Source organism: Nylanderia fulva, unplaced genomic scaffold, assembly GCF_048542155.1.
Source record: "Nylanderia fulva isolate GAGA-0341 unplaced genomic scaffold, ASM4854215v1 Scaffold8, whole genome shotgun sequence".
NCBI classification, from domain to species: domain Eukaryota; kingdom Metazoa; phylum Arthropoda; class Insecta; order Hymenoptera; family Formicidae; genus Nylanderia; species Nylanderia fulva.
Window position 1 is genome coordinate 3,241,832 of NW_028190916.1, and position 13,705 is coordinate 3,255,536.

The following is a 13,705-nucleotide window of genomic DNA, read 5'->3' on the forward strand; positions in this document are numbered from 1 at the left end:
TATATTTGCGACTGCACCATGAATGCACTTAAAGCGGATTTATCAAACATATCGGAGTGCTTATACGAAATGTCGCTAATTAACTGTTGCAAAATATCACAGAGAACTCTGTTTTCAGACTATAAACTCGTAGCATAGCTAATTATAATATACATATAGGTAACGAATTGCATAAAACTAATAAAACGAGCAACTTTTCCGAACTTCTGCGTTAACGTGAACCGTATTATGTAAAATGTCTTAAACGACGAAATTTTAAGAGCGGTTCTCTTTATTCATCAGTTTTTTTAATCAACGAGAGCAATTTGCTTTAAATGAATTTTAAGAACGGTTCCTTTTATTCATTAGTTTTTTTAAAGATGAGAGCAATTTGCCATTTAGACATCTAAATTCGCATTAATTTTTTCTCTTTCTAAAAAAAAGAGAATAATTGTAAAAGTTGTAATTGTTGGTGGACTCACCTTTGCGAAGTCAATTTTTAGTGTGCAGCAGCCGGAGTATATGTCTGCTCCATGTAGCGTCTCTTTTGCTCTGGTTGCTGAATCCACCGAGTCGAACGTAATTATCAGAAAGATTAATTAAGGATATATTTGTGACAATTCGTGTAAAAAGAATTAAAAATATTTCACACAAAATAAAAATAATATTTAGTGTATGTTATTATTGCTATACGTTTTGATTGATATGATAACGTAAGTTAGTTTGAAATTATTACGCCTTATATATTTAATAAATGCTCGTATTACTAATGTGATAGTTATTTGCATGAATAAAATAAAAATTAAGGGTGCGCGATAAATATGATGAAAAATCGCTTATCGCACGAATCAAATTGTGCGAATTGTAATTTTTGCCGAGAGTTTTATGCAATGGGAAACATGTAAAAACGTAGCATTCTGACAGCACGAAAGCTTCACAAAGTTCGCCGTAGCGTCACAATGTTATTTTCCTGCAAAGTGGCCGTCACGCGGTATAAACCGGCGATAAAACCCCGGCGTGACGCGAAGTTCTAACGAATTTATGGTCACGCGGAACGCGGCTCGACTATTATTCGGATCATAATAATCCGGAATATATTCCGCCAGGTGGATTTACCGAAAATACGACGCGCTTCGCCCGCGGCAGTAAAGCTCGAAGCGCGTTGAACGAGTTTCGCGGACGGAATTCGTGCAGCGAAAAGTCAAATCTCCGTCGAGCCTCTGCCGAATCCCCCTTATAAATCTTCATTACGGTCGTAATGGCAGCGCGTGTCTTGACAAAGTTTCCGCGGTCCGGGAAAGCGTGTCAGACGGAGACTTGATCCTCGCGGGAGCCTCGAGCTCTCTCGCTCTCTCTCGCCGAGCGCAATGTTACGAGGTGACCGGTGACCCTTGAACTCGCGTACTTACCGCGCAGTTGCCCCGAAGTTATCCATGCCACGTGTAAATCAAATTTCCGAGAAACGCGACGGTTTGCTCGTGTAAACCGTTTCTCGTTACTCACGTGCGCCCTCAAACTCGAAGATGTACTCCTTACTTTAAACCGGCTATTTGTTTTTTACTTAGTTCTGTAAAAATTTTGATGCAACGTTTCTTTTTTATCAATAAATATGTAAATTAAAGAAAAATTTTAAAAAATTATTTATTTGAAACTAATAATATTGCTTTGATGTGAAAAAAATTTATTAGTTTAAAATAAATGATTTATTAGGCAGTATTGAGATAAATATTTATTAATTTTTTTTCAGTGTAGTAAAATGTGCAATTACGAAATTTTGAAAATTAAAATATTCCGGAAAACTTGGAAGAGCGTTAAAAGGTGATCTGTCTGTTCAATGTTTGAAAATTAAGAGCAATATATAACTCTTACTTTACTTTAAAAATATTTAGAATACGTAAACATGTTGTAAAATTGTTATGTTACCGTTTATTCCATTTTTATGGAATAAATAAAAATCTCTTGTCTAGAATAATTTTGTTGTACGTTTCGCCAAAAAGTTTACAACTTTATTAATACGAACATGCAGTATCTGCAGTCGTAAAATAACTACAACATTCTGCAAACAAGACATTAGTGGTACACTATCTTTCTTAGTGATTTACTGCGACGCGGCAACGCGAGTATCGCTGAATTTAAAGTGTTAATTTAAACAATTGAAATTTACACACGTACCTTCGGAAAGAAGAGCATTAAAACCCAAACCCCCGAAATTGCAGGCGAAATGGTCAAATGAAAACAAAAATAAAAATCAAATGTATTGTAAAGGATATTCAACCATGGCTTGCACGCCGTTTTTCTTGAAGATTACGATGCGTTGTACCTGCCCGCTGGGTGCACTGATCGTGTGCAACACTTCCTGCAACAGAAAAGAGGAATGCACTTGTACAGATGCATACGTAGATATTTTAAGACGATATTTCCGTACTTTGTTGATTTAGGTGATGGTGCATCAACTCTCGGCAAGTCTTTGAAAACCATTTGGAAATCAACATGTGTGGGAAATTAATTTTCGTTTAAATGCATCACGACATTCAAATAAAGTGATTAAGAATAAGAAGTAATGATCTGCCTCTTAAATGCTTAAAAATAAAATATATAACTCTTACTTTATTTTAAAATAGAATATACACAAACATGTTTATTCTAATTTTATGGAATAAATAAAAATTTGACCATTATACGATGCATTAGCGATTAAGAAAATCAATATATATCGTATAAAAAAATATTTTGTCAACATTTTTTTTTAAATTATTCAAACTTAGACGTATTTTCTGGTATAAAATGTTCGTTTAGGATTCTATTTCAAGTCTTACGCAGCTCAGCCACCTAGCCTAATTAAATTCTCCCATTTCTTCTATATTATATCGTTATATGGTTGTTCAAAAAGTCATTGCGTTTTTTTCCAATAGATAGCGCTGTCCACATTTATTTGTATCTGAGCGTGCCATGAATGTCAAATGTTTATGCACATTTTGTTGTTGACACTTAACCTAAAAACCAAAAAAAAAGTTGACGCAATTTAGTCGAGTTTTGTGCTTGCAATTGTAGTTTAAACATGGAGAATTTTGAAGAGCATATTCGCCATATTTTGCTTTATTACTTTAAAAAAGGGAAGAAAGCAACTGAAGCAAGGGAAGAGTTGCGTCAAGTTTACGGCAGAAATGTCATTGAAAAACGTCAGTGCCAGAACTGGTTCGCCCGATTCCGTGGTGGTGATTTTTCGGTTAAAGACGCTCATCGCTCCGGTAGGCCTTCCGAGATTGACGACGATAAAATCAAGGCATTGGTGCAAGCAAATAAGCATTCAACGGTTCGGGAGCTTGCTACCGCTCTAAAAGTGTCCATTGGAAGTGTTCATGGACATTTGAAATCGCTTGGTTTCGTGAAGAAGCTCGATATTTGGGTACCGCATGAGTTGAAAGAAATTCATCTGACAAAGCGTATGAACGTCTGCGATCAACTCACCAAACGCGAAGAAAACGATCCGTTCTTGAAGCGTATGATCACGGGCGACGAAAAATGGATTGTCTACAACAATGTGAGCCGAAAAAGGAGTTGGAGTAAGCGAGATGAAGCACCGGAAAGGCAAGCAAAGGCGGACATCCACCAAAAGAAGGTGATGCTGTTAATCTGGTGGGATTGGAAGGGACCAGTCTTCTATGAGCTGCTTCCACAGAATAAAACGATCAATTCCGATGTCTACTGTGAGCAGCTACAGAAATTAAGTGATGCCATCGCACAGAAACGTCCCGAGCTGATCAATCGTAAGGGTGTGGTGTTTCACCACGACAATGCGAGACCACACACAAGTTTGGTCACTCGGCAAAAATTATTGCAGCTTGGTTGGGATGTGTTGCCACATCCACCATATAGCCCAGACCTTGCGCCATCAGACTTCCATCTATTTCGCTCCTTGCAAAACTCCTTGAACGGTAAAACGTTTGCTTCTGAAGACCTCATCAAACAGCACCTTGACAAGTTTCTCGCAGAGAAAGATAGGAAGTTTTATGAACGCGGTATTATGAAATTGCCCGAGAGATGGCAAAAGGTCATTGAACAAAACGGCCAATATATTATTGATTAATGTTCATTACGTATATTAAATAAACGCACCTGAAAATCAAATGAAAAAAACGCAATAACTTTTTGAACAACCCAATAATTACCATGCGAAAGGAAAAGGAAATTATTGACATGCAATTTTTATTTTAAACTCCTACAATTAATTGCTTATTATTTCGAAACTGTACGTTGATATTTCTCAATATTGGAACAATTCTCTCATTCTTCTTAATCCGTCATTGAAACCTGTCATTAAGAGGAGTGGCGATAATTCTGAAGCACTTCGTACTTCCGTTAACCTATTTCTAGTACATGATCGATCGGTGCATCGTCGTATATCATGTACTGCAAATCGAATAAAGTTTACACGATGCGTTCTCCAGGGTATCCCGACATGCATGACGTATGCAAGGCGTTCGATATAAGGTCGACCGTTTACGCGCGCGCGCGATATTTGCAACAGATCTAAACAAGTTTACGTAGCGTGGATGAATTGAGACTCAAAAGTTTAAGAAACCAAGCGAGACAAGTCGCAAACTGCATTTGAACTCATCCACAAATATCGCCTCGACTAATGCATCGGCAATTCTACATTGTCTCGGTTAAAAAAAGTTTGTTTTATCGTAACTACTTTTCCATTTTGAGATACACATACACATACGTGCAAAATATTATCGCATAAATATTCCTACAAGTTCTTTATTCTCAAATATACACTGAAAAAATATTTGGGCGCGAAATTACATGATTATGGGTTTTTATGGAAGATTATATGTAATTTCATAATATGAAATATATTATATTTTCATAATTAAAAATTTCACTGAACATGGAATTGCACAAATGTCAGTAATGTATAAAATTTTATAAATAAAATGGATAAATGCTTATAAAATAAGGTTCTAATAAAGTAAAAATATGTATTTTTACTTTAAAAAATATGGAAAAAGTTACAGTGATAATTAAGTAATTTTTCCAGTTTTGAATAAGTAATTTCCATATAAACATACATGGATTTTTTCAGTGTATAATGCGCAATTTCCTTGTCAATTCTCAAGAAAAAACCGAGTTACGTGATTCAAGATTTATGTTATAAAACTAATCATAAATATAACATGAATTTATGAAGGTAACCGTATTAAATACTGTAGATGCACTTGCGTGATGAATACTATCATTTGAGAATTAGGTTAACTAGATATTGTAACAGAGAATAGGACAAACTAAAGAGAAAGTAAGAGAATGAGAGAGAAAACAAAGTTGCAACATATCCGACTGGCATTGATTTACATTGCAATTAGCACTCTCTCTCTCTCTCTCTCTCTAATTCAATCCTTTAATTCGTAATGTCCTGTGGAACTAACAAGGATATATTTGTAGATTAACACTCTGTTGAATGTCAACAAGACATTAAATCGCGCGACGATTATTCATAAAAACGTTAAGTAATAATCTTCAATCCCTTGATGACTCAATTAATTTTTCCTCGAAAAATGTCAAACTAAAATGCATACTAAATAAACACAAAGAGAAAGAGAGCGATAAATAATGAAGAAAGCTCTGGCGACGCCAGATCAAAGAAGGTGTTAAACACGTCGCGCAAATGTGCGGATGGATCGCGACTACCTTTTATTTCCAAATAGTCGATAATTGAGAACATTTAGCGGAGCAAACGCGTGTTTACCTGTCGAGATGCCAACCGGAGAAGATCTCGAATTTGCACGGCACGAGCGACGACACGACGTGGCTCGTCGCCAAATGTAGCTTCCCTGCGAATTCCCCCGCGCAGCTAGACGAAAACATGCAACTAGTGAATCGCATCTAGTGAGTCACGCCGTTTATATCCGAGAAAAATACGTGTCGCGTCGCGACACTTAAATGCTGTTTCGGCGCGCGAGACAGACCGACGTATATTATCTCATGCACTGACGATTAGTCATGCAATCAGACGACTGACTGAGACGCAACGTCTGAATAAGGCTCGGAACGAGATGAAATCGAATGAATGCACAATCTCCTCTTCAAATGAATGCTTAATCCGTCGAATGTTCAAATGGTTCATTCGTTTAATTATGATGCACTTTAATTGTTTCATTGTCAGACACCAAACAATCTGTTTTGTAAAATAAAATTCTGTGAAATCTTCGTTACTGTCTAACAATTAAACAATAAATAATAAGTAAACAATATCTCTAAATTTTTTTGGAGTAGGATCTCATTCCAAAAAAATTTTATTTCAAATTCTTTCGGTCAAAAAATTCACATGAATGCTTAATCCGTCGAATGTTCATTCGTTTAATTATGATGCACTTTAATTGTTTCATTGTCAGACACCAAACAATCTGTTTTGTAAAATAAAATTCTGTGAAATCTTCGTTACTGTCTAACAATTAAACAATAAGTAATAATTAAACAATCTCTTTAAATTTCTTGGAGTAGGATCTCACTCCAAAAATTTTATTTAAAATTCATGATTCTCTCTGTCAAAAAATTCAATCTATTTTTTAATCATCTGTATAACTTTTTTCGGATGCTACATGAAATATAGTGAATTTATTATAGTTATATTCTTGTATTCGCACGATCGCGCAATTCCGGCGAAGAAAAGTTTGATTACTTTTGAATTCAATTTATTATCCAACGCGATCACAAATTGAGGGGGAGCAGAAAAATTTGATTTTTTTCAAACAGCTCGAGCCTTTTTCACGATACTACTCGTCAGGCTTTACAAAAGGTGAAAAACAGTCAATGGGATAATTAAATCGATTATTTCGAAAGTTAATAAAAAAAAAAAAAACCCCAAAAAAAGAAGAAAAAAGAAACACAAGGTATACAACGCTTGATTATGTAAAGCCATCGTATTCGGTCCAGTAAATTTTTTTCTATACATCGTCCACCGCCGCATCCAGCGCCGTGTCGCCATGTAATATGTATGATCCGTTGCATTTCAGATTGGCTTATGAATAGGAGCGAGCGTTCGCTGGTTCGCATCGTCGCCTGGTTGCGTTTTCGGAAATTGCGCGCGCGCGCGAGACCGACACGCACGCACACACACACACTCGAATTTAATTGTCCATAGTGTCGTCCGGGTCGAGGACCCCCTTTTGTGTGCCGTAACGTGCGAGATACGACGAGATCTTTCGGGCACGGTCGCGGTATAAATTCAGAAGCGGACGACACGCTTCCGCAACAAGCACAAAGCCGTTCGCACGAAGGCGATAGGATGAGCTCGTTCGCTCTCGCTCGACGGGATCGCGATAAGAAAAGCACGTAATCCTTTGTCCCGCGAAAATGCATTCGCCGGGCCGAAGCGCATCAAAAGACCGCTCCGGCGCAAGTCGGTACAACGTGATTTACTAAACTAGCTTATCTGTCGCGTTTTCGCGGCGGAAGAACGTCGCGACCGTAAAGGAGGATCGTTTCAAACATCGTCGAAATCGAGATGTCTGGAATGCCGGAAACAATTGAAGCCTTTAAACTACGAAAAAAAAGAGATTTCGGTGAAAAGATATTTTTTACTTTGCAAATGAACATTTTCACACAGGAGCGGAGTACGGAGAAAATATTAGTGAGACGAATCGTCGTGTATGAACAATAATAGATATCTCGAAAAAAATTGAGGTAATATATAATGTCAATATTATTTTATAAAAATGTTTTTTAAATCAGTAATGGATAAATAAAACAAATATTTAATTGCTTGTCTGATAGTCTCTAGAATGCCATGTTTTCCACGTTCTCGGGTTGACTAACAACATTTTATGAGATTCTCTGATTAATATTTACCGTAATAAAAATATTAATATCTACCGCGATAAGATTACTATGTACATAGTAAAATTAATTAAATATATTTTGTTATTTTGTGATACATATGTATTAATATTTTTATTGTGATAAATATTTAATCAGAAAAACTCCTATAAAATATTCTTCCAATACCATACTGTTCCACGATTTTCAGAGTAAATTCTAAGAGAAAATTCTCTGCGTACTATATGTATATACTAATATTTTTTAATTATATTTACTATGTACTATGTACGTATAAATATTTTTTATTGAGGTAAATATTAATCAGAAAAATTCATAAAAATTCTTTCGATACTATATAATATATTGTCCCACGATTACCATGATTTTCAAGATAAATGCTAAGAGAAAATTCTCCTCTTGTACAGTTTATCGTAAAATAGCTAAGGAGGTTTAATCTCGAATCCTCGCTCTTGAACAGGTCAGGGACTAATAATAGATCTGCTTCGTCGGAGGGCATCAATCAGCGGGTCTCGCGCGAGCGAGGAGCTTGGCGTATTGTCTCTCATCGGTATTTTCATGTATCTTTCGAGGGTGTTAATACGACTAATCCATCGTCGTTTATAAAACACGATCGGCTCGGAAAAGCGGCGAGCCGGTGATTTATGGCAGCGACGTTTCTCTAACGTAGAAATATTTCCGCGCTAGAACCGCTCTCTTTCCGGCTTGTTGATAAATATTCTCTCTTGGAGAACTTGTTCTCTCTCCACCTCGATACCACCAGATGGTCCTGGTTATAATGCTTTCGCTTTGTATACCGGTACAAAACCACCTCAAAGCGCGAGATTCGCCGACCGCGAAAGACAGAAATGCAGAGGTGACGTCGCCTATTAATTAGACAGAACGCGAAATGAGACATTTATTAATGCATCGCGAACGTCGCAAATAACGAGATAAAATGCGAAATCGTCGTGAAATATGAAACAAAGATTACGAAGATGACAAGCGTATGGAAATGAGTGCCGGTATAAATTTATCGTTTAAAGCTTATTATAAAGAGAGAGGGAAACTTTTAGAATACAAAATACCCGAGTCTCGCAACTTTGCGCGTATCAAGTCCAGCTGCGCAGGCAAATTTTTTTAAGGGAAGAATCACGCATTTCTTTAGCATGTAAACGACGACAATTCTCCGTCGAAAATCCTTCTCTCAGGAATCGTATCGTTCGAGCGAAAGAGGCGAAGGATATAAGAACGTTCGCGTCGAAGCAGGTCGAAGGTTCGCGCTGCAATAAGCGATCTCTCGCCGATGGGAGATAAGGAAGACCGAATTTACGGGCGGTACTTCTAATCTCGCAGCAATCCCATTCGTACGGGACTTACAAGGCGCGTGAAAAAGTGATGAAGCGCCCGCAATTACGACATCAATTTGCCCGGGCGCGAGAGTAGAAGACAGCGCGCCGGGGATGCACCTGGAAACTGGAGTATTTCCCACGAGTGCAATGCGCCGACATATACTCCACATCGGGGGTGTATTCTATATACGCGTGGGTCTAATAAGCGTCACGCTTTTCCAAAATGCCAAATATGGTAAACGAATTAAAACGATAATATATACATATATTTTTAATATTTTATTATGTTTCAAACGATATTTTAAAATATATATATAATTATATTCGTATATCTTTTTTATTCAATTATTATTTAATTTTATTCAAATATGATTGAATAAAATTTAAGATATAATAAAGATCAATCGAAAAAAATATATATAAACTTTCATCATAATTTTCAAAATCGTTTCTTTGGTATTTGGTATTTTAGAAAAAAATTATTTCGTATTATTTTAAAAATAAAACGTGTTGTAAAATATTTGATATTGTGTGATATGTAACAAAGAATAAAATAAGAATTTAATAAGCGTGATAAACGTTTTTCCAAAATGCCAAATACGACAAACGAATAAAACGATGTAATATACATATTTAAAATATTTTATTATATTTAAAACGGTATTTTAAAAAATATATATAATTATATTCATCTTTATTTATTCAAATATAAGTGATAAAATTGACAAAGATATATAATAAAGATCGAAAAAAAAAACAAATTTTTATCATTGTAATTTTCAAAATTGTTTTTTGATATTTGGCATTTTAGAAAAAATAATTTATTTCGTATTATTTTGAAAATAAAACGTGTTGCAAAATATTTTATATTGTGTGCGATATGTAACAAAGAATTATATAACTTTCAGAATACGAATTATTGATAATATCATCATTGCGTATCTTCTTATAAATTCTGATACCATATAGATAATCTTGACTCTCAACTCTTGATTTCGATCTTAACTCTAATCTCCAAACTCCAAGTTCTTAACTCGCAAACTCTCATCCAGTAACCCACATCTCTTGAGTTTGAACTGTAAACTCTCAATTCGTAATGTGATTTCATATTTCGCACGAATATTAACGATAAATAAACCCATCTACTAATCCTACGCTTCTGTCAATATTTAACAGTAAATTTATCGACAAACACTCACGTTATTTCTGTTGAAGATGACAGATGAAACAATATTTGGCGAAAAATATTTTGCGTTTTGACTATCAATTTTATCGTCTTGTATGACCGTTTTTATCACATTGATACTTCATTTAAAAAAAGACAATAAAGAGCATACATATCGTAAACTGTTTATCTCGCATCTAAAAATACTGTAAGGTCAAAAGTGTTTAAATGTTCGATAAAAAGTTTATCATTCTATCTAAAATGAAATATTAAACTATAACATTATTTTATTAAAATAATCCAGCGCGTGTAACTCGATATGCTTTAAGTCAATGTACGGTCGATATTTAATAGTGCAATGCTTATCAGCAAGAAGCAGTTTGCAAAAAGTTAATGGATCCATCCATAAACACGTATCAATTTTTAGATCATATTATTAATTATAACTCATAAAAATGTAATAAGATATTTCTTTTCTTCCCGACTTTGAAAGAAATTATTTCTATTTAATAAAAGAAAGAGAAAGAATATATTTTTTCGAAATGGTGTAAAATAAAAATATACTAATTGAACAACATCGATGTAACCTAGAGAAGAGTTTCTCGCTACGAAATTTTAGAATGAGGCGAGCAATCGCCTAGTGAAAAAGGTCTCAATTTTGCCGCCAATTTCTCGGGGGAAATTCGTTGGACACGTTGGATAATGCGGACACCGCTTCGAGAGGACGATCCCAGAAATGCGAGATATCGTTTCACACGCATTAGTCTCTCAGATGCGAGCTATATACTGAGTGAACTGCAGCGAAATGCGCGTTGCACTCGAGAGAAAAGAGAGAAAGAGAGAGAGAGAAAGATAAGACGGTCGAGATAAATGGGTTGTACAAGAAAAGGAGAGAGATCTCTCCGCGAAGAAAAGTGGCGGAAAACCCAAAAGACGTCGACTCATTTTTTCGGTCTTAGCGGAATCTGGCGTCATAACTGACCTATCGCGCGTTCTTTCCTCTTGTTCTCGCCTCCTTCACGAATACAAATGTCTCCCGATCCATATAGGAAACTTGCGATTTGCATAGTCGTGATTTTATAGTTAATGCGACGGTTCCATAGAAAATATTTTGCGACTTTGTTTCCTAAGATATTGAATCTATATAAATGCGCTATTTTTATTGCGTATCTTTTGAGAAAAACTAATAACAAAAGAAAATAAAAATTAAATTATTTATTCAATGTGAAAAGATATACAATTTATGAAATAAAATGAAATTTTCTACTTCAAACGAGTGCGAATGACAGGAATAAATGTTCTTTATAAGCGAAAGTAAAGTTATCATATTTATCGGGCATTTATATTTTCACAAATATTTATAAAACAAATATTTCTTTTCCATTTATTTTTTCTCGTTAGTAATTAATTTTAATACAGAGAAGATGAAAATGTACGATAAGAAAAACTCGGGGTCAATTTTCATTCGAGCCGCCAGAATCGAGATAGAAATCGCGTTTTCTGCCCAAAAGGAGGAAAAAAAAATAGTTCATTCGATCGCCCCAGTGATTATAGATAACATAAACATTTACTATCGCTGCATCTTGTCCGAAGCAACCGAGGGTGCGAGGAAATTCGAGGCACGTAATCGAGGGGGTTAAAATGTTTATCGATCCCCCTGCGTGTGCGTTTAATTCCGCAGATTCTTGTTGCTCCCCGAAGATTCCACCCCTCAGTATATATTCTATACAACACCGACACGGCAATCACACGTTTCGCTAACGTACATGTAGCGGAACGATTAAGGTCAACGCTCATTCACGACTTTCGGTTGTAAGCTTCCGAATCACCAAAAGCTCTCTCAATGGAGCTCCGCCGAAGTATTTCACGTCCGACGGTTATTCGGTTTCAGGTTGTTAAAGGTATTACATTGTTGCACGTGCAACGTCGGTCTTACGTCTATGATCCTCCCGGATAATTCCGGGAAATTGAAAACAGAATCATGTTAATACCGTGTTTGATACACGGCCCGATATTGCCCGGACTTATTGCCGAAAAGTGAAACGATATTTCCTCGATTAATCGCACGTCGTCTTTCCGCAATTTTCCAAGTTTTGATAGAAAATATTATGGTAAGTAAATCTTAACTACTTAATTTTCTGTTAAAATACTTGTCTTAATTACCATTATTAAGCCTTATTAACCTACATAAAGTTATGCAAAGTTAAAGTATATAACTGTATAGGTATTTTACATTCTTTAAATTTTCTTTCGCGGAGAGAATTTAATGCTTTTCAATTTTATTGTAATAAAATGCAACTTTAAAATTTGAAAACCCAAGTTTGAAAATTTTAACGTAATATGTAATAAATTGGAATATAAATAAATAAACTAGAAAGTATTTATTTTCTATAAGAGGCATTTTACAAAAATCAAACTTTCAAAATTCGACATTTCATATATCCAACGATTTAATATTTGAAGAAGGAAATAGCTGGGGCTTAAGATATTGGATACTCGCAAATCGAAAGATTGCGATATTAAATCGTGTGGATAGATCATATTGATCGAGAAAAACTTAAAGAATGAAATAAAGATTAAAATATAGAATATCAAATCTTTGTCATATTATAATATATATATATATATATATATATATATATATATATATATGAATATATTTCCAACTAAATTCTCGGTCAAGGATAGATTATTGAAGCTATTTCATATGTATTAAAAAATCAATTGTCATGCAATATCAAATATTCAGATATTATTCAGAGAGCGCGAATATTCAATATTTCCATAATTAATAGTTATATACAGTATGTATTTCATAATATATACTGCTCCCTGTTAATTATCATACTCTTAGCATTCTTCAAAATAAAAAAAATGCTACGCACAATGAATTAAAGCTTGCAAGAATTCTGAGTATTGATTGTAACAGCTGCAAGGAAAGTTTTCGAAGAGAACCCAGTATCTAGCAGCGGTTTTGTGAAGCACTCGAGAGCCTCGAATCCGCTTTTGTTCATAATCATATTTCACAGATGTAAAGACCAAAGCATTTGGTAATTAGGCCATTTCGAGGGAGACATTTTCCAACGGCTGCCGTGCATACGCAAAAAGGTTATTCCGTGTCGTATCAAGCGGAAAGAGAATACGGAAAACTTTCCAACGAGCTGCACGTGATGCGGGTCAGAAAGAAGTCAAGGAGCCGAGGCTCTAGAGTGATGTAGGTCTGTGCTATACAAGGAGAACTTTGCTTTGTATTTCTCAAGAGAGATTCGTGAGAGACCGTTCTTCCGGCATTACGTTATTTTGCGAACTTCTAAAAGACCGACCATATGCGTACGTATGTTTCTGAGAATGACCACTTGACATATATACAGTTAAGAATTTATTCCAGTGG

General features: G+C 35.3%; 1 protein-coding gene across 4 annotated transcripts in view; it reads right to left on the reverse strand.

The window, feature by feature from the left end:
* The window catches only part of sm (heterogeneous nuclear ribonucleoprotein L), a 178,752-nt gene that overhangs the window by 113,109 nt on the left and 51,938 nt on the right, over positions 1-13,705 (reverse strand). For all 4 annotated transcript variants that reach the window (XM_085489232.1, XM_085489230.1, XM_085489231.1 and 1 more), the window contains exons 4-5: positions 2,250-2,335; positions 462-558 (exon numbers count right to left, since the gene is read on the reverse strand). In XM_085489232.1, the coding sequence (XP_085345358.1) occupies positions 462-558; positions 2,250-2,335 (183 nt within the window). The remainder of the gene's footprint in view (positions 1-461; positions 559-2,249; positions 2,336-13,705) is intronic.